The sequence below is a fragment of the Mercenaria mercenaria genome, chromosome 17, assembly GCF_021730395.1.
Source record: "Mercenaria mercenaria strain notata chromosome 17, MADL_Memer_1, whole genome shotgun sequence".
Lineage (NCBI taxonomy): Eukaryota > Metazoa > Mollusca > Bivalvia > Venerida > Veneridae > Mercenaria > Mercenaria mercenaria.
In genome coordinates, this window is record NC_069377.1 from 11,299,045 (window position 1) to 11,324,488 (window position 25,444).

At 36.9% G+C, this 25,444-nt stretch overlaps 1 protein-coding gene across 1 annotated transcript; it reads right to left on the reverse strand.

Moving 5' to 3' along the window:
* Positions 1 to 25,444, reverse strand: LOC123536570 (beta-hexosaminidase-like). The gene is made up of 12 exons (XM_045319872.2): positions 25,289 to 25,444; positions 13,591 to 14,283; positions 11,027 to 11,224; positions 9,805 to 10,061; positions 8,724 to 9,347; positions 7,902 to 8,147; positions 7,244 to 7,484; positions 5,164 to 5,291; positions 4,702 to 4,862; positions 3,414 to 3,626; positions 2,457 to 2,538; positions 1 to 1,180 (listed from the first exon to the last, which is right to left on the reverse strand). The coding sequence occupies exons 1-12, from the start codon at positions 25,332 to 25,334 to the stop codon at positions 473 to 475; spliced, it is 3,597 nt and encodes a 1,198-aa protein (XP_045175807.2). The 5' UTR covers positions 25,335 to 25,444; the 3' UTR covers positions 1 to 472.

Consider the following 25,444-nt stretch of genomic DNA (forward strand, 5'->3'; position numbering starts at 1 on the left):
TCAATGGCACAAGAAGTTTATTTCAAATAAGAAACTTCAATACATGTAGTTACAAAATAGCACATAAGCATCAACCTTCTCGGATAAAAACTAGAAACCGTAACTGTGTTAAACTGAAAATATTATTTGAATAAAAATTCACATAATTAGAAGGATAGGCGTTATAATTGAAACAACACTGAAAACTAAACACTAATCTGTCAAAGTCATAAAAAAGTAAGCATGATTGTATTACGGTTCAGATTTAATTTTAGTGTAAAGGTTTTCTTAAGACAGAAACCAGCAGAAAATAAACATTATGTTATACAACATTTGATCATCACATTTAAGAAAGTTCATGTAAATTGTAAAGGTAACCATGTTTTGAATGACGTACCATATTTCATGTAACAACAAGTTACTTTTTACAGCAGTAATTGCAAAAGTTTCAAGTTAGAGCATGCTATTTAGACCATATACCAGTACGAACATTTTAACGTCTAGCTCGACCACCTCTAGCTCCAGTACGTCGACCTCGACCTTGACTCTGCCTTCGGTTGACAGCACTGCCCTGTCTTCTGCTTCCCCTACCCTGTTCTCCCCTTCGACTTCCACCAATCTGAGATCTTGACTGACCTCCCGTACCAGACTGGGCATCACGTGCTCCTGTAGGAGCCCTTGGGTCTGCCGAGATTCCTGTTGCTGTGCCTCTCCCTCCAGTCCGTCTTCCCTGTCCTCCAGCAGTTTCCGGTAGGAGAGTCACTCTGGCCCGCCCTTTTTTACATTCCAGGAAGGTTTTTTGCCAATTATCGTACCGACTTTCCATCAATCTGTCTCTACTCTGATAAATAGCCTTGTCTTTTTCAAATACTTCTCTCATAATATTTGTCATTGGTTTTTCTGTAATGTTCTCTCCCCTCTCCATAGCTTGTTGGATTTCGTCGAACACAGCCGGAAGTGTAACACCTGAGGCAGCTGGCCTTCCACGAATTCCTGTTTCGCGAATTCTTTGGTTGTATTGTGCGACGGTTTGCTCCAACACACGACGACGTTCAACCATAAAGTTGCGTCTGTCGGCAGCGACACGTTCTATATTCTGCCTTATTCTTCTCCATTGTAAAGCGGTCACATTGTTAATATCGGTTGTCCATGCCTCATTTATAGGTAGGCACGTTCCTTCACGAACGAAAATTGGTATTTCCTGAAAATAGTAATGATATTATTTTCGCAACAGATCTAATAGTAGCTTAATTTGGGATTTTGTATTTGGCTAAGAGTGGATTTTTGCCTTGTCGGTTCACACGAGGCGCGCAAGCGCCGTACGTGACCCAACCCGGCAAAATCCACGAAATCGGAATACAAAATCCCAAACCTTGTTACTGTTATAATGACCCTAATATACAGACCATAAAATAAACAAACGTGTTTGTAAACATGGACGGATCCAAACGGAAGGGGAAGAAGCATTTCACAGAAATATTTCGATGGCAAAATACAATACATATCGTAACCCTGACAAACCTATAAACCGGGCCAGTCTATTTTATAAGTACAGCAACACGGTTGACCCATTTAAACGAGTTGTCCTCCATCGTTTTGTTTGTTGTTTTGTTATCGAATGAAATCTTCAATGTTTATCGATGTTAAAACTTTTCGTGTGCGCTTTTTATAGAACTATGTCAGGTCATGCATATTAGGCAAAATACAATTTGCCTGTTCAAATTTGCTTGGTCTAAAAATCCTTTTCTGACACGTGTAAGTATTGTATTAAAAAGCATGACTATAACCAACCTATGGTATTATAGTAAAACAAAATGTATTAACATAAGTAGGTGTTTTTATGAAATTATATACGGTTTATTAAAGCTTGGTTTGATCCTTCTGTTTTGAGACAGAACAACGTGACACGGTTTCGTTACTTTTTTTGATCATGTGTATTATACCATCTTTGTTTTCACTTTGTACGGCCGCACAAAATTATCATAATCATCGATGCTTCACAATATTTCGAAAATTTAAGTACAACTGAGCCGTGCCATGAGAAAACCAACATAGTGGGTTTGCGTCCAGCATGGATCCAGACCAGCCTGCGCATCCGCGCAGTCTGGTCAGGATCCATGCTGTTCGCTTTCAAAGTCTATTGCAATTAGAGAAACCATTAGTGAACAGCATGGATCCTGACCAGACTGCGCGGATGCGCAGGCTGGTCTGGATCCATGCTGGTCGCAAAGCCACTATGTTGGTTTTCCCATGGCACGGCTCAATTATTTAATTATTCATTTCGCCCTGACATTTTCTGAAATTTTGCAAATATGTGTAAGGGATTCACATTTTTCATAAAACTGAACTCATGTTAGCTGTATCATGTGTATGCGCCATTTTGGAGAAAGCTTGTAGGACATAGCAACAATATCCAAGACGGGCGTCCCCGATCGGTAAATTACGAAATAACAAGATGATTAAGATGTTAAATTTACCCTAGGTAGGTAAAAATCTAAGTTTCCCTCGACAACCGTGGGTCTACCAGCTCTTTTCACACCGTTTGTACCCCCAGCTGACCTGTTACAAAACGATAATGAAAAAGAAATAATAATTACAATGTTTCATTTCTTCTGAAATAGCCGTTGATTAGATGGAACTCTGTATTATTTTTACTATGACAATAAGAAAAATGTATGGAACATTTACATATATGATCCGCGCCATGAGAAAATCAACACAGTGCGTTTGCGACCAGCATTGATCAAGACCAGCCTGTGCATCCGCGCAGTCTGGTCAGGCTCATGCTGTTCGCTTTCATAGCCTATTGGAATTAGAGAAACTGTTAGCGAACAACACGGATCCTGACCAGACTGCGCGGATGCGCAGGCTGGTCTGGATCCATGCTGGTCGCAAACGCACTATGTTGGTTTTCTCATGGCGCGGCTCATATGGTAATTACTCAGCTGCATGCTGTTCTTAGCCGTGTGAGGTACAGATTTGTTCAGTCACATCCTTAGGAGATGGGGTCTCCGTGGCTTAGTGGTTAAAGTCTCTGACTTTTAATCACTTGCCCCTCACCGATGTGTGTTCGAGCCTTAGTCGGGGCGTTGAATTCTTCATGTGCGGAAATAAAATATGTAAAAAGATCTTTTGGAAGCATAAGAATAATAGCAGACTCGGTTTGATTGAGTCTGTTCATCCAGCTGTCTTACGGAAGGTCGGTGGTTCTGAGGGGCACCTAGGGTCTTCCTCTACCATCAACGCTTGAAAGCCGCCGTATGACCTTTTACTTACCGGTGCAACGTTAAAACCAACAAAAAGCGAAAAGTGACAAAGAGTTTTACTAGTAAAATGAATCTGTTTCAAGAATGTCTTGCTGTCTTTGTACCGGCAAATTTGCGTATACAAATACAAAGAAAATATGAATACATTTTAGACGTGTTTATACATACTTTGCGCGGACTTCAATCCTTTGAGAAGAGAGTGGGAAGTCGAAAAAATATCCCCCAGTTATCCTGCCAGTAGTTCTGTCTACATCGAACAGTGGTCGCCATTGCTGGTTCGTACCTGTAAGTTCTCTGAACTCAACTTCGACTCGAGGTATCTCGGATTTCACCCGCAGGGGATATGGAGGAAGCCCCAAGAAGGCTACCCCAAAGTGTATGCTTAAAAATAGATGATGTACACACAATTTGAATTATATAAATTACATTCAATCAATATTTTCAGACATTAAACACATTGTCTTGGCCTCCTATATGTCAATTTAAAATTAAAACAAAAACAAAATGCGAGGCAGATACTTTGAATGTATCGACACCAATACTGTGTAATTAACATAACTACTTCTCTAACACTCAATGGACAAGAAATTGCTTTGATCTCATTAATTAATGTTGGACCAACTGGGCCTCGAATTAGCTGTACCTTCTTTTGTAATTAAAATTCAAAAGAATCTTTACAAACTGGAAGTATAGAAGGTTTCAACAGGTATAGCTTGCTTTTATGATGTTACGTTTTAAGATAGCAACGCTTTTCTTTGCTTGCGTTTAAATGTCGCGCTGAAACGAAATCTTATATAACTGCATACAAGCAGTTTCCGCCATTCCGATGATCCTAAATCCAGTCACCTATGGATAATGTAATGTTTGTTGTCTTTGGTTGAATTTACGGAATTTATGAAATCTTGTGGAGCCTCTCCGTGGCCAGGTGGTTGAGGGCGTCGAGTTCGAATTACTTGCTTCTTACTAATGTGGGTTCGTTACCTCGCTTTGTGTGTAGAATTTGTCATATAAAGTAGTCATATTACTATTTCACAGAAGAATTGTGATCCTAACAAGGTGCCCGTCCATGCCAAAACAATACCTGGATGGAAACCTTGGGTGTTCATTCACCGAAAAAACTGGAAATTTGGCATATGACCTATATTATGTCGGTGTGACTCAAAACCGAACAGAAATAAAGGAAACAAAATGAGCCGCACCATGAGAAAACCAACATAGTGCATTTGCGACCATCATGGATCCAGATCAGCCTGCGCATCCGCGCAGTCTGGTCAGGATACATGCTGTTTGTTAACGGTTACTGTAATTGCTATAGGCTTTGAAAGCGAACAGCATGGATCATGACCAGAGTGCGCGGATGCGCAGGCTGATCTGGATCCATGCTGGTCGTAAATGCGCTATGTTGGTTTTCTCTGGGTGTGGCTCAAAAAATCTATACAAGAGCCAGAATACGTACCTTGCTCCAAGAGTTGGAACACGGTAGGCATATCCGGCTTCGTCCAAACGGCCAGCCTCTTTGAAGGCAATATTGTTCATCAAATTCTCAATTTCCATAGTTATTGCACCAGCTCGGTTAGCAAGATTTTCTTCGACTACCAAAGTCTTTGGATCTTCTGCCTGAAATATTTAAGTTAAATTTTGCACCAATGTTTAGCGCTTTTTCCCAACATTGTTCCAATAGACCAAAAATGTCTTTCAATGACCTAAGTAGTAGAACTGTTGAATAACATACCCTTGAGTTATAGGTTAGTATGGACTCTTAGACGATTAAAAAATAATCTAAAACGTTTGATCTTAGAAATTGTTTGTTTCATTTTTTTCATGACACAACAGTAGGGTAGTTGGTTTTTCGGATCATTTAATCAGTTTAAATCAGTTTCAGTGTCACTAAAGACAAAGAAAGGATTAAAAACCTTACCCTGAGAATATTCTCATGTTCTCCTTCACGCCATGCCTTCTCAGCTAAAACCAGTAACCTTGGCAACAACATATGATATAACATCTGCTCGGATCTGATCACACTTGTATCAAGAGTTGCGGCTAAACCTGCAACATGTTAAACAACATAACCTGTTACCAGTATACGTAGGGTGGGAATAAAATGTGTGGCTCTGAATTTACTTCTCATTTTTGTAGCAAAGATGACACAAGCTGAAATTTATTATACGTGGAATCATACGGAATAATATCCTAGTATTGTTTCTTTTCTGTACTTTCTAATGTATTACACTGCCACTGGGGACTGTAATTCGTACAATGCGTACAATACTAGCATTGTTCTTTTTATGCTTTTTAACGTGTTGTACTTCCCTATGGAACAATATTTTCGACATGCATGACAATTGCTTTTATTGTTATTTTCTAACTGTTCATGGGCCTTTTTTTAAAAGCTTTTATCAATTTTAGTTTACAAACGTTCGTATGTAAAACAATGTCTGAATGCTATTGTCCATCAGCCTGAATGCTATTGTCCATCAGTAAGACATAATAGTCTTTTACAGAAACGCTGATCTTTTCTTTAGAAAATGTGAAAGTTATTTTCATTTTGACGTATTCTACTTTAGTATTATTTTAATACCTAGTTATATATATAAGAGTTTCACGAGTTTACAAACACTGTACTTTAGTTATTGCCTTCAAATGTTAATCATTTTTGTTTTGTGATTAACGCCGTTTTTCTCAACAGTATTTCAATTATGTAACGGTGGGCAGTTAACGTTACCAGTGATCCTGGATTCTGTACCAGTACAAACATGTTCTCTGCAAGTAACTGCCAACTTTACCAACATAAATCACAGGTGGAGGAAGTATTATTTCTGACACAGTATTTTATCAAATCGTCACAAGAGACCGGGGATCGAACTCACGACCCCGCGATCTGCGTTCTCCATACTGAGCTATGCGGCCGGGCTTACAACCCCACGGTCCGTAGATCTGCGCTCTCCATACTGAGCTATGCGGCCGGGCTTACAACCCCACGGTCCGTAGATCTGCACTGTACATACTGAGCTATGCGGCCGGGCTTACAACCCCACGGTCCGTAGATCTGCGCTGTACATACTGAGCTTTGCGGCCGGGCTTACAACCCCACGGTCCGTAGATCTTAGATCTGCGCTGTACATACTGAGCTATGCGGACGGGCTTACAACCCCACGGTCCGTAGGTCTGCGCTGTACATACTGAGCTATGCGGCCGGGCTTACAACCCCACGGTCCGTAGATCTGCGCTCTCCATACTGAGCTATGCGGCCGGGCTTACAACCCCACGGTCCGTAGATCTGAGCTCTCCATACTGAGCTATGCGGCCGGGCTTACAACTCCACGGTCCGTAGATCTGCGCTCTCCATACTGAGCTGTGCGGCCGGGCTTACAACCCCACGGTCCGTAGATCTGCGCTCTCCATACTGAGTTATGCGGCCGGGCTTACAACCCCACGGCCCGTAGATCTGCGCTCTCCGTACTGAGCTATGCGGCCGGGCTTACAACCCCACGGCCCATAGATCTGCGCTCTCCGTACTGAGCTATGCGGCCGGGCTTACAACCCCACGGTCCGTAGATCTGCGCTCTCCATACTGAGCTATGCGGCCGGGCTTCCAACCCCACGGTCCGTAGATCTGCCTTGTACATACTGAGTTATGCGGCCGGGCTTACAACCCCACGGCCCGTAGATCTGCGCTGTCCATACTGAGCTATGCGGGCGGGCTTTAATCATTTTTAGGCTCGTTAGTAATGTGGTTCATGCAGACAACAACTTCTATTTAAATATTGTCATCATGTCTGATTAAATTTATAAGAGGAAAAATCTTCGTTTGATCAAAAGTTAATTGGTAAGGGAAGAAGTCCACTGTAGAAAGGCTCAGAAAGTGCAAAGCCCCTCAATTTCCCTGGGCGATGCTTGAATAATAGGAAACTATGACTGAAACGTTTTCCGCATCAATGACCAGTTCACATGAAAACGGTTTCCAAATAATATTTTCTATCTAAATGTTGTCCTCTCACCTAAAACGTTTTCGGGTTTCGTCAGTGTTTCGCATGGGAACAGCTTACACATTCTGTACTGGAGGAATGTATAGCCATCTTTGCCAAGGTCCATGTTGATGTAGTGGTTTAGAGGCTCATACACCATCATACGATGCATGTTGATAATATGAAAACTTCTCATCTTACGGTTACCAGGTTCATCAAAGTCTAATTCATATGCTTGGTCGAGACTAAAGAAGTTCTCTGGCTTCAAAACAATCTACAAATACAACCGACATAAAAGATTTGTTTTGCAGTATATGTAAAAAATGGCATAGAATGCAACCTCGAAGAAATAATAGCAAAGTTGATTTGATTGAGTTTGCACATAAGAGGCAATGAAAAGTTCAATATCCCTCGATTTCCCTAGTACTGACTACAGCGGAACTCTACCTACTGCCCATAAACATGATTCTTGTTTGAGAATTTGAATACTAATAAGTCACCGCCATTGTCCGCATTAATGCTGTTTCATGAGCATATGTGACCATGACACTATTGTAATACGAACGTTCAACCTCTTGTCTGAACGAGCAACAATCCTAACCATCTTTATTGACAAATTAGAATTGTTGCTTGTATTCTTTAACTAAAAACATGTTATCTTAAGTACGAAAAGTGAACATATTTTATTTACCTTATAACCTTTATTTGCACATCGATATGGTAAAATCCATGATGTCAGTCCTTTCTTTGGCCCTTTGTATTTTAACAAAGCGTCATATGTACCATTTGGATTCTCTGGCGAAGGAGGTGGAATCACTTCGCCGTCCATATAATCCAGCTGTGTCTTGCTCAAATCCCATTCCTCTGGACTTCCAGGGAATGTTTTGTAAAAGTGAGCAACCAAATGACTTTGTGACATTTTCGAAGCGGGAGGGATCTGAAAGAAAGCACACAAAATTGATTTATTAGGTCCCTGATTCACGTCGGATGTTAAAATGCACCTTAATATTTTGAGAGATAAAAGAAAACTTCAAGCAATGTTTCTCCAAGTCAAAACGATGTGAATATTTGCTTTCGGAGACGTAACAATGTGAATGTTTTTTTGTTTTCGAAGACAATGTTTTTGGTTTTGAAAACAAACCAATGTGGAGGTTTTTGAAAAAAAAAGAAAAAAAAGCCAAAACAATTTGAATGTTTTTGAAAACAAAATAATGTTTTGAAATCAAAACAATGTGAATGTATCTTTTTAAAAAAAAAACAACAACAAAAAACATGAATAATTTTCTGTAAACAAGACATTGAAACAGTGCAATGAAACAGTTACAACAAAAATTGCAAACTTCATACTTAAAAATGTCACGTTGGTAAAAGGACATGTCTAAAAAACTTGAATGCCTTAAATCATTATGTACAACAATTAACAGTTACCACACAAGTTACTTTTTATCACCCCTTAATGACAAATAATCTCCTGTCAGTGCATTAGTTTAATTCATATTTTGTTATAACGTACATTGAGACAATCACCAGTTGCTGGATCAGTAATAGCTTCTTCGTTCACATGAAGGACAGCATTTACAGAAGAGAGTGTCGTTTGCATGGCCCCGATCATTGTTGATAAAGCTTCAGCTGTTGATTTAATTCCTGCTCTTTTACAGGATGGAAATTCTCCGAGGAACTGGGTAAGCGCATCACCGCCGGCATGAATAGCTTTAAACGGAACTGACGCCATGCTGTATATTCTATTGACTTGACTTATTACTGTGTTAATGAAAGTAAACGTCTGGGTTCTGCAAGGATCTAGCAAACCTTCAATAGTCATAACATCTTCTGGTAGTCTTCCTTTACCGATTTTAGGTAATTGAGAAACAAGGTTGAATTTGCTCGCTTTGCGCTGATTTGTCCTCTTCAGTTTCTTGTTCTGCAGTTTAGTTGCTCGCTTGGCTGACAACAGCCCTCCAAGGAAGTTGAACCTCGGTATCACATCAATATGCAAGGAATAAGCATATCTCAGAATTCTTGCAAAATCGTTGACAGTAAAGATTCCAGATGCAGTTGGAAGTGCTTCGGCACCTGCTCCTAAATATGGTGGCAAACAATCATCCTCGTTGCCAGTCTGGCATCTCTTAGATGCATACTGAAAGACGATTTAATCAGTAGATATATGATTAGAATCATAAATTAAATCATACAAAAGATCTATGTTTATTTATGCAACATTGAACAAAAACGTCGTTGGCATATTAATATCTTTAAGGACCGGTCAGATATGATTTGGCTTAGCGCAAATTGTTTTTATCAGCGTAAAGTAGTTTGGCACGTACTAAATGACCCCCAGTCCCGAGTTACAGCTTGGTCCTTTTTCACTGGAGTTTCTTTTACTTTGGAGCAAACCATATAACCGTAAAATACTTTAACGTGTTTCATATGATTCTGTCACGTCGTCAAATTGAATATAGAATTTCATACCGCTCAACATCTTTCTTTTAAAACGCCATTTAATTTTCCAGGTGCATGTAATAGATTTTGTGGACATATCGGTAAATAATCCTATATTAAACATTTAGTAACAGTCAAGCCATTGAAATACTCACACTCATTAGTTCAGGTATGTCTTTTACTTCTAGTCTCCAGGCATAATCACTTCCTAGATTCAGCTCCAGTTTGTTTAGTTTGTAGGTGCTCATCAGCTTCAAAACCTTTTCAATTACTTCATATGGGAAGAAATTCTGAGTAAGGTCAATGGAAAGGGCACGGTGTCCAAATCTGGCGTCATCGGTAATGGTCATATCGGGTAAAACATCGTAGAGACCAACTGCGGACAAGAGGGATTCAACGGCATTGTGTAAACCTGTAGTGTGAAATCAAAAGAAAACTGAAGCTATTTACGATATTATTAATGGTTTATGATGATTTATATTTAACGATATTAAAGATGATTGTCTTGGGCATGTGACTGTGAATAATGGCATAGTTGTGTCGCGTCATCTTAGCCAGCTGATGTTTGTTTCATTTGAGAGATGTTTTATATTAGTTTCTTGCAGTCAGGCATAGACGATATTCAAGCTAACTAAAATTTATCAAAACAACATACAACTACAGTTCAAACCCGTTAGGGGTTCGACATTGCTTTTTATGTGTACTGTAGGAATTAGTTGTAACGTAAGAGCAGAAATTGATATGACATACTGACTAATATAATAAAGAGCAGAAAAAATATGATATTCTGACTAATATAATATAGAGCCTAAAACGATTAGATATACTGACTAATATAATATAGAGCGAAAATGGATATGATAAACTGACTTTACATTACATGTAACTATGTATTCTAGTGTTGGGACTGACGTTTTGGTCCCATGGTCATACTTTCTACAAGGGTTCGATTCTATGCCCCTTCGACTAAGTGATTAACATAGAACAAGTAGAGCCTGTTCAATGACGGTAGCAAAAATGCATGCGATCATCTACGCTCTGTAGCAAAGGGCTGAACTGTACTCAATATTTGCACATGTTACAAGTTCCAAAAACAATTAAGAGACATCAACAAATCAAAATTCAAATAAGACTCCCGTGTATGGGTAGTCCACTATAGATGGATTTACAGTTGTCGTGATCCTTAGCAACATTAATAAAATTTCGCGCATTCGCTCTCTGCATGTATGTAGGACAAAAAGACATAACCGCGCAATATGAACTACGTTATAGTTAAATCACATTTAAATCCCATAGGCTTTCTCTCACACAAACGTACATACTTCCTAATAATGATAAGTATGTTTTTTTTAGACAGAAATGCAAAACATTATTTACCGGCTTCAGAAGTGGCTGTCATATGTATGAAATTGAAGTTCCTTTTTACGTTCCTTGGTCTGACAGCTAGCTCGTAGTAATCTTCGGACTTACTAGGGTCTGGCCCAGTCTGCTGTATGTAAATCTTGTCAACATCTGCTGGCGGTTCTGTGTTGACGAACTCAAGTACTGTAGGTGTTGGAATTGTTCTAAAAGCATCTGAAATGTAGAATACACACATTTGAAAGATATTAGGACAGGCTTTTTAAAACTTTCTTTATCGTTTTCAGTATCTATATGGCCATTCATGACAATGTATTTATGCTTGTGCTACTCTGAGAAAACACGACCACTTTCGTTAAAGTTAAAACTGCAGAATGCAAAGTCTATTTTCCTTAGTTTTAAAGTTATACTGTTAAACGCAATCATGGTGCTAAAATAAATTAAAACCAATTTGGTAACACAGTAACTTTCAATAGACTAAAGCACTATTGTGTAAAGTTAAGATATTAAACACTTGAATAGGGCTAACATATATTCAGAGTGAATTAAGCGTTGGTAACGCAGTGGGTTTGTTAAAATTCTGTTTTGTATGCTGTTTTACATACTGGTTGAAAATTACAGCCTTCAATTATACTGAAATGTTGAATGAATTTTGAGCAGAGCTCTTCACTTGAGAAAAAAGGAGTTTAAACACAAGCTATGCTGTTTCCATTGATGTTTAGCGCTTATTCATTTCTTTACCAAAAAAGAAAAGAAGAAAATATCCTCATAACTTTTGCAGAGGTATTACTCCGGATTTAAATGAAATATTTCAGCTGGTGTTTGTATCCGCCTGTAGAAGCATACTTATATAAAAACGAACGAAATTGTCAGATACACGTGATAAACTTGGATCAGGAAGGTCGGCAAGGCGTAGGCGTCATATGTTTTTGACGACACAGAAAATGACATCAGACGACCTTCAACTTTTCCCAGAAGTAAAGAAATGAAATGACAAACTTGAAAACGAAAGTCGCATTTACTTTAGTCTATAGCCAGGGTTCATACCACGTGTTTAGTGTTCAACCCGTTTACAGTTGGACACTACGCTTCCCTCTTTGATTGTGTCTGACGGAAGAGGGGGAGGACTCTATGATAAGCAGTTTTTAAATCCTACCAGGACTGAACTGTTTTGATATCTTTCTTCTGGCCTGTTTCGTCGGGCCCTTAAGGGTGTTTCTCTTGTTGCTCTGTCTTCTGAAAAGGCATTGAGTACATGCGTTTTTGGTTATAAAGGTTTGCTTTTTATATTTTTATACACGAGCATTTTTGTGTTTTACTTGCCATGCCTTTTTGTTTCCATTACGTATGTTAGAGATTCACCTGGAGGGGATTACTTTTATTTACACTGTCCCGTGTCTTTGGAACATGGTGGGGGTAAGAGTGAGGTTGGGTGCGCACCATAAACCGGTTTAAGCTCCCCAGTGGTGTTTTTGCCACTGACCGTTCCAAGGCGGTGCACCACTGTGTTCCTTTGTTTGTTCGTTTTGTCCTAATGTGTTGGCTTTGTGTGTGTGCGCGTGTATGTGTGTGTGTGTTCCTTTGCTTGTTCGTTTTGTCCTCGTGTGTTGGCTTTGTGTGTGTGCATGTGTGTGTGTTTGTGGTGTGCACGTCTGCGTGCTGTAGGTTTCGTTTTGTGGAGGCTGCGATTTTGGTACGTGGCATTCCCTGTTTGATAATTGTCTTTGTTTTTTTCAAGCGCAGGGTGCACGCCGTCTAGATGGATGCGCGTGGGCTTCCTTTTTAACGCTAATTGGGAGTAAATTTTCAGCATTTTCTCACGATTTGAAAATACCTCGGCTTAGCACGACATGTCAGCTTTTTATCGACGAAGTCAGAAAAAAATCCCACAGGTGTCCATAACGGAGTATACTGAGAATTTTGGAACTTAGTCAAATCGTTCAAAAGGTCTTTATTGATGTTGTCTAAAAGTGTCAGTATATGCCTATGATGTCAGATATTTCCGTATTTGAGAGCTGCAGATCTAGACATCATTTTTCTTCAAAATGAATTTTATGTAAGAAATGTTGAATTGATTCTACTGAGGCGTGAAAGGTCTATCAGATGCTTATACGTTTTATTACGTTACAGCTAACCAACAGTCACTTGAAGTACTATTGTAGGAGATCATTGAACCGTTCGTGCGTGTCTCACACAACTTGATATCGGCAAAGAATATCATTATAATTTTTTTTTAAGACGCTATAAATAAATAGTAGGAATAGCTTAATAAATATAATGTTTTGTAATGATATAATATAATACTATTGATTGACATGCATGACCTCATGGAATACAAAATAGCATGTTAGAACACATGCAAATATTTGACACACACAAGACCTCATGCAATGCGAATATATAATGTTAGAACAAATAAAATTACTTGACACACAAGACCTCATGCAATAGTACCTTCCCTAACATCAGTCAGTTAAAACTGATGACGAACGGGCGCCAATAAGGTGTAACAGATTTGTACTTCCACTTTGTATTATAAGTTTGGAAATAAATTGTATCGAGGTAAAAATATGAGAGCTCACCTGCAAAGTATCTCTTAAAGACATTGCTTACAGAGGTGTCAGCCCAAACGTAAAATCGGGTGACGGTGCTAAGCACCAACAAAGGCGAGTCAGGAGTTATAGTAATATTAACCGGTGTTGGACATACAATGGTCGCAGGAACTCTATTCATGTCCATGACATCAGGGGTCATAATCGCTCGTTGTACTCCAGACATTTTTGAGTAATAGTCGTTGCTGTTCGAAGCCAATGTCACAAAACTCAATGTATCATCGTCGGTTGATTTTATTGTTTTCGGGATTGTCCTCTTTGACCTTACGATGAACCGTGGATGTGTATCCTGTCTGAAGACTGATAAACCTTTGGCTGTGACAGTGATTTTGAAAGCTGCGCCAGGGGCAAGACCCGGCCAAACTCTATGTGTGGCAGTCATTTTGTATAAACTGTTTTTATAGGCCTGAATCACAAATCCATGTACCTGAAACTTTGCCTTAGTGAGAAGGTTTTTATTATGCATAGAAAAAATAATTTCCCAGTCTTTCGTATGTAGGATCGTTACGTTGCCCGCATTGGTCAATTTGAAGGCAATGTCGTAGGTTCCTGTGGATAAATGGTTTGTCTCTCGGATAACTTCTATAACTAAATCGTTTGCTGCATTGTCTATATCGACCTGTGTGGATTGTTGACCTAATGTTGTAGGTATAAGAACCATGGCTGAAAGAGACAAAATTAGATAGTTTAGAAATAAAAAAGGTTGCACAATGTCTATATATGATAAATTTTGAAAACTGTGTTTTAGCTACTTTATCATTAGAACCAGATTTATCTTTAAAAACATGTCTCAGCTGTGAACACCTGAGTGATTAGGATTTAATTATTTTTTTTAGGAAACAAATGTCTATTTTGCCTTATTTGTTGGATAAGCACGTAAACAAAATGCTTTATGAGGAAATGAAATATTAAAGTGTTGACTGATAAAACAATTTTAAAACTATGAACAACGATGGAACTGTCAATATGTATTTTAATGGAAGATCTAACGAAACTGTTGAGTTTAACGTCATATCGGCACAATTAAAGGTTATATGACGGATTTTCAGTTTTGATGGTGAAGAAAGACCCCAGGTGCCCCTCCGTGCATGATTTCATCACGGGCGGTACCTCGGTAGGACCACCTACCTTCCGTAAGCCAGCTGGATGGCTTCCTTCTCATGAAGAATTCAACACCTCAAGTGAGGCTCGAAACCACATAAGTGAAGGACAAATGATTCGAAGTCAGTGAACTTAACACGTACACGAAGGCCTCAGTCAATAATTGTTTTAATGGAAGATCTAACAAAATATTTACGAACATGTTATAGAAGGAGAAACTTGAAACAAACGTGTACATGAACGAACCCGAGACAAGCGTAAACGGAAATGATTAATTACAACAATTAAGTAATCTATTCTAAAATAATTAGCTGTGACAGACACAGCTTGCATAAACCCTTTTATCTTTTAATGATTCATTCACACGTTGACCAGAGAAATTTCGATGGTTTTACAGGTTCACTGTTTATATGTTTATCTCATTCATATATACAATGATTCAATGCAGTAAAAATGTCGTAATAAAATTCATATCATCAGCGCGTTGTATAGTGTTCTGTAAGGGAATTATACGAGGTTGAGCAGAACTCAACACTCGCACATGTTACAAGTACCAAAAACAATGTAGAGACATGCTCATATATGTTCATACGGCGGTGTAGACGGAACCTTCAGTGATACACAAGAGTGCAATTCCATGAGAAGCGGCGTATGGTCCCCAGTTGAAAAAATGGGCTGAAACATATCCCTTTATATTATTTCTATCTACATAATAGAATTAGGTAAATGTTACTTAGTAAATGTTTAGAAAAATAAGGTATAAAGCTTCGGTAAAACATCAGTCTCTACGTGCCTAGAAGACTCTACGTACCCAGATAAAGCATTGTAAATGTACTTGTATAAAACCTGATACACTTACGGCAATATATAATAAAGTCCACGTAACCCCAGCTCCAATCCGAAACTCCCTCTTTCTTACTGAAAGAACGGTTGTTACGTGTTATTTAGGAAAAGGACACATTTACTATGCGACTTCTATTCTGTATAGACTATACCTCAGTAGCCTAGTGGTAGAGTGCCCGCATCACGGGCCGTGCCATATCAAAGAGTAGAACTAGTATACTAGTAGTTTCCTCGCTTGATGTTCAGCATTAAGAGTCCGGTGTCAGTTTAATGTGACAGGGTGGGGTATCATGTCACGTGTCTACGGCATGATATTCCAGTGAGACAACGCTATAAAGTCGGGCATTGCGCTCACTGCTACAAGCAGACACCGACGCTTATTTTACTGAAGAACTTTTAAAGACACACTAAACTGGAACACGCATGCGTAGTTCAGTATACGACAAGAAAAACATTCTATTACGGTAGACATATAAGACTGTAGTTTATTTCAAGGAACGACTTACATAAACAGTTAAAGGTAATTATGTTAAAATGCACATCACGTAATGCTGCGGCTGTTTTTCTTCCCCGCAACAAAGATTTATCACTATTTGATCAATTGTAATGTGTGTTTTATACAATTTACATGCATTTGTATACGTGTAAACGTGTCATTTTAACAAACGTTTGATATTTTTTTATTTAAGAAGAAGAGTAAATTTATAATGACTAGAGGTATTGTCTTAAAACAACAAAAAAAAAAATAACATTGTTAACCGTGAAACACACAGTCTCAAGAAATATAATTTATAACTTTTCTACCCTAACCTGCCTTAGGTTTTTTACATTTCAGTCTCAGTTATGGTTGTTGTTACGTAGTACCTTAGCCCAATATGGACACATTTCAGCAAATGGTAAATAAAAATAAAAATAATAATAATAATGATGATGATAATAATAGTAATAATAATAATAATAATAAATTCTTTATTTTCAGAAAGTAACATGTACAGAAAACATGCAAATAGACGTTTACAACATCTTAGTTTAAAAATGGCCTTCTGTAATATAAAAAATGTACAAACGTTAAAGTTATAATACTGGTAAAAATCACCGTTAAAATAAAGCAAATAACTTTGTAGATTTGTAGAAGACAGTCTAATGAACAAATTCGCCCGTTAGTTAGACTTGGATGGCCAAATATTGTTTAGATACGAATGGATATAAAACCATGAAATATTTAATGAACAGCTTTACACTAATTCACTCGCCAGGCTTCGCCGAATTCCGTAAACCAACGAAGACAGTGTCACGTGACAAAAATTTAAATACGTCGAAAACAACAATAGCTGGTCGGCCGTGATAGGATTTTGTGTAAAACGGCGGATAAATGCAGAAATTTACAAATATTTTGCTTTTCGATGCCATTTCTACAAAAAATGCATTAATGCTATAAAATTTAGCCTGCTGTTAAATAAAAGGAAAGGTAGTTTACCAGAAAATGCGATACGAATGTGCTGGACATGTTGTTGTTTTGTTTCTTAAGATAGATTAGCGTGGCTCTTTGTACGGTCCCGTACGAACAATCATTTAGCGTGGCTCGTATTACGGTCCCGTACGTTTCACAATCAATTTGTCTACATCTGCACAGTAGTCCCTAGCTAAAAGTTCAGCTCAAAGATGTTTATATAATACGCTGTTACGGATCTCTGAGCTAAAATGAATCCCGTACTGACACCTAACACCTTCGTTCTGTCGTGCTATAATTTTATCAAATGCAATGGACTCACCTTTTACTCTACAATATTTCTAATCAATTTTCCTTTTCATCTGGCATAAATAATCCATGCAACTTAATTTGAACACAAGTTTCAAATTGATACCCCTGTCTGCAATATTTTGTCCGCCATTCAGTTGTCGCCTGGTCAGAGTACTCTTCATTTTGAAAAACCAATAGGCTGTAGGGAATCGTTATTTATTGACATTTTCTGAGAAATTGTATGTTGTTTTATAGATTTTATGTGATTATATAAATTCATAAATAGGTAAAATTTGATACTGATTTTCAAGAATAACCACGTGCTCTGAACTGTTGCATGACATCATGAATTTCTCACGAGAGACTGTGCGAGATGTTGCGGTTTGATACTGGTTAGTTGAAAAATGGAGTTTCACCATAACTAAATGAATGCGACCATCAGAAAATAAAAACAGTGTTAGTTAAGTTATGTTAGCCAGAACTAGATAGTCCCAATTGTCAATGACTGACTGTGACTGGGAGGCGACTGTCTGGTCGACACCGATGATTAATATAATCTGAAAAGTAGATCCCTCGGAAGCACCGAGAACAATACAGACAGTGAAAAATTGCAGACTCGGTTTGATTGAGTCTGTTCATGAGCAGTAATGGAAAATGCAACACTGCCCACGCCTCCTAGCACCTAGATCCAGCCTTCATTGAAAACACAAATTAGTGTGCAATATTAAAATCAGCACTATTATATTACAAGTTACAGGTTAAAAGATGATAAAACAGATATTTCAGGTTTGAACAATCTAGGCCACTCCTTGTTGTATTTGGTTTTTATTATGTTATAGATCTAATATAGCCACAGATTGTGTGCTAGAAAGAGAACACAAACACGTGTTGATAGTTCTAAATTTTACTGACTACTGGCTATATGATACTGGGCATGCGCATTATAACATACTAAATATATTCACATATAATTCATTCAATATACAACACTCCTGAACTCTTTAAGAGTAGCACTAGATTTAACATGATGTGGTAGGTTGTTTCAGAGTCTAATGGTTCTTGGGGGGAAAATGAGTTCTTTTGATAATGGGTGCGAGAGAAGGGAATATAAAAGTGAAGGTCCTGAGAGTCTAGCCGGTACTGATCTACAAAAAAACAATGGACGAATGACGGATTTTATATAAAAGAATCAGGGATGCATGGATGTGAAATTTCTCTTTGTTTTAACATTTACCAGTATAGTTAACATTTCTGTGATGCTTCATCTACAGACATACTTGATTTGAACATATCTGGCGGCAGCCTTTCTTAATCTTTCAATTCCATGTGTTAGAGATTGTTGAATGCCAAACAGTTGAGCAATATTCCAATTATGGTTGAACATGTTTTATACGGAGTTTCTTAAATTTGTACATTTATCAATTGTTTGATCATTTCTTTTCATGTATTTTAGGGTCTTGTTTGTCTTTTTTTGTGATCTAACACTGCTGGTTCGCCTAAATATTAAGCATTTGTATAGTTTTAAATTCATGGATATGTAGCTTATAGCGAAAAGCAATGTATTTTTATTTCTTTTTATATACCCTAATCACTTCGCATTATCGGAATTCAACTCCTTTGACCGGGTCTTTTTCCACAGCTCTAATTTATGGAGGTACTATCATGCATAATATTTATAGTGAGATAAACTACTGTATCATCAACAACGAGTCTTACGGTGCTTTTAAGTGAGCCTGGCAGGTGACGGACATGTTAAGAAAAGGCAAGGCCTAAGGACATACACTTGCGGTACCCTTGATACCAGATGTGGCATATCTGATTGAAGACCTTTTGTGTTCGTATTGTATTTAAAGGTATCTGATTTCTGATCTCTCTGTCAGGGGGGCTTTGTCTCACTCTGTCCCTCTGGTCAGATCGCTCTGTGTTTGTACTAATAGAGGATGAATTATACGCCCTGTGTGGCTGCATTAGAACTATGTAAAGCGCCTTTGAACGTGAAATTGATCATGAAAAGGGCGCTATATAAATCTGGTATAATATGATAATAATAGACCAGACGATTGTGATCGACTTTGACAAACGATTTGATAAAGTCCATTACTGTTAGGTCTGTCTATTTACTAGCTTCAAGGTAATTAAAAACTCTTGATAAAAATTCAATAAAAATTGAGATTCATAACTGTGTTTTGAGCGGAAGCTATGTTGGACGGAATTAAGCAAATTTTATTATCTAGATGATTAATAATATTTGATACTAAAACATGCCCCATCAGTTGGAATTAAGCAATTGCAAGTAAGAGAATAGGTTTGTGATTGCTGGCTTTGCTCCGTGGGCCCTTTATGTATACAGGGACAACGATAGCCGTCCTCCAATCTTGTGGAACACTGCTGATACCAAGTGAAGACATGTAAATGTTAGTCTCATTTTTATAGAGGAGCAGTGTTTAATGTGTGGGCGGACATTGTGTTGTAAGCTGTTTTTTTGTTTTTGTTTTTTGTTTATTCCCCTTCTGATGAATCTAAGTGAATTCTTTGCTTTTGATGTGATGTTATCAACATATTCTGACCAAAATGAGATACATTGTGTACATTTATTTACTTAGCTTTACGCTCAGATATTTAGCAGCGTTTTTCAGAGAGAGAGAGAGAGAGAGAGAGAGAGAGAAAGGACTTATTATTGTTAATAATTAGTTCTAGTCTTATCAACCGAAATATGAAAGAAAAAGTAAACATATTACATGATACTCAAACGATGATGTGAACTTCTATAGATGACATTTTTATTTTTCACACTTACTGCATATGTGTCATACGATGACAACAATATTGCATGCAGACATAAAATTAGCCTTTTTCTATATTCGAAATCATTTCCTGTTTATGTGCGACTGAAAATTAAAGAAAAGTAAAGAAATCGGTTGAAAACATATCAGCTGAATGACTTCAGTACAATGTAATACAAAACTGCCGTACGAAAACCACCTGCGGTTTATTTCACTATTCATACGGGACCATACGATTAGCCCACTTCCTTTAGCGTAGTCACGGACGTATCCGAATGATGGCGGTTGTGTCACTGAAACCGAAAGTAATATTTTTTTATATCCGCCTCCATCGGTGGAATCTGTCAATTTACAGGTAAATTTATCCAGTCAATATCCTCGTGAACGGATATTTTATGCGTTGCTGTAGAAAAATGACCTTCCAAAAAAATTCGCTACGTAATCTTCGCTGGCCAGTATTATAACTTTAAATTACACGACAGTCACACAGAAAACATAATCTAAAATCGCATTCATACTTAAACATTATACATAAAACAGAGTAAGTTTCATAGTCAAAAGCTTCATACAATCGACGCTTATAATAACTGAAGAACGTTTACAGACATACTAAACTGGAACATGCACAGGGAAAGAGTTTCTGAAAAAGCTTATTAGCTTACTACTCGATCTCTTGCTTTTGTAAAATGTATTGTAATCACATGCTATTTGTTGAATAAAATATTGTTTAAACTAATCTTCGTACAATTTAAAACATTAATTGGTACATTAATGTAACAAATAAGATTTCAGTGACTTTTTAAATGAGTATAGAGATGTTAGAGAACGAATATTTAATGACCAGTAAAGTTCAATAAAATGTATCAATGATAAAAAACTGGATATTAATTCATTGCGTCATGGCAGTTGCAATAAACAGAGGTCACTTAATGAGGTGCTCACCCTTTTGTAACAACATCCGAGAGATTTAATAACTTTGCGACAAGTATGGAGTACATTAGGAATTACATGAATTCAACGCATTTAAGGCGAGCCAGGTTTTAAAAACATTCACCATCGGTGGTGCATTCATTTAATGATTTTGATAAGGATTGTAGTATTTAAAGAGTTATTGAATTTTCTTTCGATTTTGTTACTATTGTTCTGCCTTCTCAAACCTAAATGAAAATTCAAAAATGTGTCCAACTTTCTTAATACCTCAATATTTCACAGAAATAACAAAAACAACAACAACAACAAACAAGTGCAAAAATGTTGAATATTTCGGCTGCATTTATACGGTGCCCATAAAGTGACATGTCACGCACTTTTTTTTCCACTTAGGTAACGTGAGACTTTTTTTATTTCGTTTAAACGAAATCATTTCGTTTAAACGAAATAACTATTTCGTTCAAACGAAATCATTTCGTTTTAACGAAATAACTATTTCGTTCAAACGAAATCATTTCGTTTAAACGAAATAACTAATTCGTTTAAATGAAATGATTTCGTTTAAACGAAATAACATTTCGTAAAAACGAATTAGTTATTTCGTTAATTCGTTTAAACGAAATCATTTCGTTTAAACGAAATAACATTTCGTAAAAACGAAATCATTTCATTTAAACGAATTAGTTATTTCGTTTAAACGAATTAGTTATTTCTTTTAAACGAAATAGTTATTTCGTTTAAACGAAATAACTAATTCGTTAAAACGAAATGATTTCGTTTAAACGAACTGTTATTTCGTTAAAACGAAATGATTTCGTTTAAACGAAATAAAAAAAGTCTCACATTACCTAAGTGGAAAAAAAGTGCGTAACATGTCACTTTAAGGGCACCGTACTATGTGTAACATGTCACTTTAGGGGCACTGTACATTTAATAGTCGAAGTGTTTACATTGTGTATGGGATACGCAGTAAATCCATTTCAGGCAAAGCTTCATAGCTTGTCGCGAAAACAGTCGTTTTGTACATGACTTGTGACGTGCATTTTTTTTGAACGTTGATGCATTCGTCTGCACTTTAATGTCTTGATACTTAATCGATCTTTAGTCACATGTTCCCTAATTTATTTGTTTAAACTCGTATTAGCCTAAAAGCGAGTCCACATGCCTAACTGTACTTGAAAGTCCATAATGACATTAAAATACGATCTGTACATTTTTACCTAAACATCTGTAAACGATTGATAAAATTCTTAAATATTTGACTAAAATTAGTGTTTGATACAATTTCCAGTGCAAATCGTCTTAAATTATTCCTATTTTTATAATCTTTCAATTTTAATTTAAGCCGATGTGTTTGCAATGTGTTTGATATATGAATCAGTGAAACTTGACACAGCTGACAGAGAGTTTCAATATATGAAGGCATTTCGTGTTGTAAATCCATACTCAATATAAAAACATACACACCTGCTAGAGTCGAAACATTTAGAGGTCATTAGATTATACAACGTGTTGTACAATGGAAAAATGGCTCGAGTTTTGGAACGCAGTAACTGTTTCATTCCACGAAAGAACGAGTGCATATTTCTCGACACGAATTTAGTAATCTTTCGTTCCTGACGTATCTACACTTATAATTACTATATGAATGACATAAAATTGGACTTTAGTATGGCATGTCAAACGTATGCATGTTATTATTATTGTATGTTTGTTATTGTTATTCAATATCTTCTCATTCATATTCTAAAATTTGCTATTGTTATTGTATATGTCGTTATTCTTATTGTATGTTCGACATTCTTATGATAAAAGTCATTATTGTTTTTCTATATTTCGTTATTGTTATTGTATCTTTGATATTGTTATTCAATGTCGTTTTCTTCATATTCTAAGTCTTACCATTGTTATTGTATATGTCGTTATTCTTATTGTATGTTCGATATTCTTATGGTAAAATTCATTATTGTTGTTCTATATTTCATTATTGTTATTGTATCTCTGATATTGCTATTCAATGCCGTGTCATTCATATTCTATGTATTACCATTGCTATTCTATATGTCGTTATTCATATTGTATGTTCGACATTCTTATAGTAAAAGTCATTATTGCTAGTCCATATTTTGTCATTGTAATTGTATCCGTCATTCCGTCCGTCATTCCGTCAGTCCGCAATTTTGTGTCCGATCCGTAACTCTAACATTCATCAACGGATTTTGATATTACTTGGCACAAATGTTCCCCATAATCAGAGAACGTGTCATGCGCAAACCCGGACCCCAATCCCATAGGTTAATGTCACACTGGTAAAAGGTAAAGTTGGCTTTTTCACAACTTTGTGTTCGGTCCATAACTGTCATTCATCAAGGAATTTAAATATTACTTGGCAAAGATGTTTCCCATAATCAGACGACGTGTCATGCGCAAAACCCGGACGCTTACCTCAAAGGTCAAGGTCATTATTTCTAAAAATAGAAGTAATCTACAGTTCTTATCTTTCTAATTACTGTTTGAACCGTAAGGGGTATTGGGTTCTTACTTTGATTTTTTTACCAAACCCCTTGGGGGAATTCTTTTGGCTGAGGTCAGGTCAAGGTCACTCACCTAGGTCGTTGTTACTAAAATAGAATGAATAGAAAAATTGGCTTCTCTTAGTAACCGACATGCATCAAACCGACAAGAAAACAAAATTAGCTATGATAAACATTCTTAACAATCTGGTACTGACCAAACCGTAAAAGTAAGAGAAAATGTTGACGGAAACATGGTCTACTTTCGTTTATGACGAGCGAAGGAATAGCCTTGTTACAAAATATGGGAAAAAATACATCATTCTGAGGGATATAAATAGCACAGCGATGATATACAAATACAATCACATAACAAAGAATATGAATGACTCGTTTTGTAAATAGAATCATCAGATATTGAACAACAATAATGACTTTTACCATAAGAATATCAAACATACAATAAGAATAACGACATACAATAACAGTGGTAAGGCTTAGCCGTTTGAATACATCTGCGGATGTCTCTAAATTGTTTTTTTTTGTACTTTTAGCATGTGTAAATTTTGAGTTCTGCTCAACCCGGGGCTAGAGGGCGTGGACGGTAGCATGCATTTCCACTACCGTCCATGAACAGGCTCAATCAAACCGAGCCTGCAACATTTTCGTTTTTGTCGTGTTGAGCGACCTGTGAAGTTTCCACTTTTCTCTATTTTAGAATATGAATGACACGACATTGAATAAAAATATCAAAGATACAATAACAAAAACGAAATATAGAATAACAATAATGATTTTTACCGTAAGAATATCGAACATACAATAAGAATAACGACATATAGAATAACAATGGTAAGATGTAGAATATGAATGACACGACATTGAATAACAGTATCAAAGATACAATAACAATAACGAAATATAGAATAACAATGATGACTTTTATCATATGATTATCGAACATACAATAAGAATAACGACATATACTTTAACAATTATAGCGAAATCTAGAATATGAATGACACGATATTGAATAACAATAATAGATTACAACAATAATAAAACAGATTATATGATTAAGCAACGTTTGACATGCCATACTTTAGCCAAATCGCCGAAAATGTTTTTTTCTTTTTCTAACGAAACGACAGATATTAAACTGACGTCATAAATGACATCACGCATCGGTAAACAATTGAACCTCAGTATGGAAATAAACTGAAGTTTGTAGCCCCAACGTAACCTAACAGAGTTTTAGAATGAGTGTGTAAAAAGATAGGGTTACGTTTTTACGCGTCCCTGGTGATCCAGGTCGGGCAAAATCCACACAAGTCGAATAAAACTCCCAAGATCAAGGTACTGTTGTAACGACCTTTTTAATATATACCTCCATGGACTAAAATGCATTTAAAAAACACCCCAGAAACACCGAAATATTGCAGGTGAATTGGAACGTTATGAGCTCATTTTTGATATGCACGCGGGATTTCCGCGCTTCGTTTTCTGGAATCCTGGCCTTTGTAGATAATTATTATTACAATCAAAAAGCTCGTAAGAAATGAATCAACACTTTTCTCATTTTAAACACTAAGCCAAGTTTAAAGGCAGCGCCCACCGAGTAAAGCGTATTAAAGTGTGAAAGATTTCATGTAGAATAATTTAAGTAAAATTTTGCAAAATTGTTTCAAGTTAACATTTTAAAAAGGTATGAAATTGATAATTTCTAATGGCAGTAACTGTTAAAGAATAAATCCTACCTGTAAACAAACAAGAATAAAGCCAAGCCATGTTTATGTGAGCCATCTTCCTTGGCTTCCTTGGGAGAGAGAACAAACTGAGAATGAGTGTTGATTTAACAAAGATACATGTATTTCTATTGTGCCGTGACCTGATCACTCATGTTTTACGTCATG

Bases quoted from the DNA above. Each gene is read 5' to 3' on its own strand.
- LOC123536570 (XM_045319872.2), bottom strand. From the start codon at position 25,334: ATGGCTCACATAAACATGGCTTGGCTTTATTCTTGTTTGTTTACAG. The intron at 14,284-25,288 runs GTAGGATTTATT...TGTCTCTTTCAG, and splicing joins TTATTCTTGTTTGTTTACAG to CCATGGTTCTTATACCTACA. The intron at 4,863-5,163 runs GTAAGGTTTTTA...TAAATATTTCAG, and splicing joins AACATGAGAATATTCTCAGG to GCAGAAGATCCAAAGACTTT.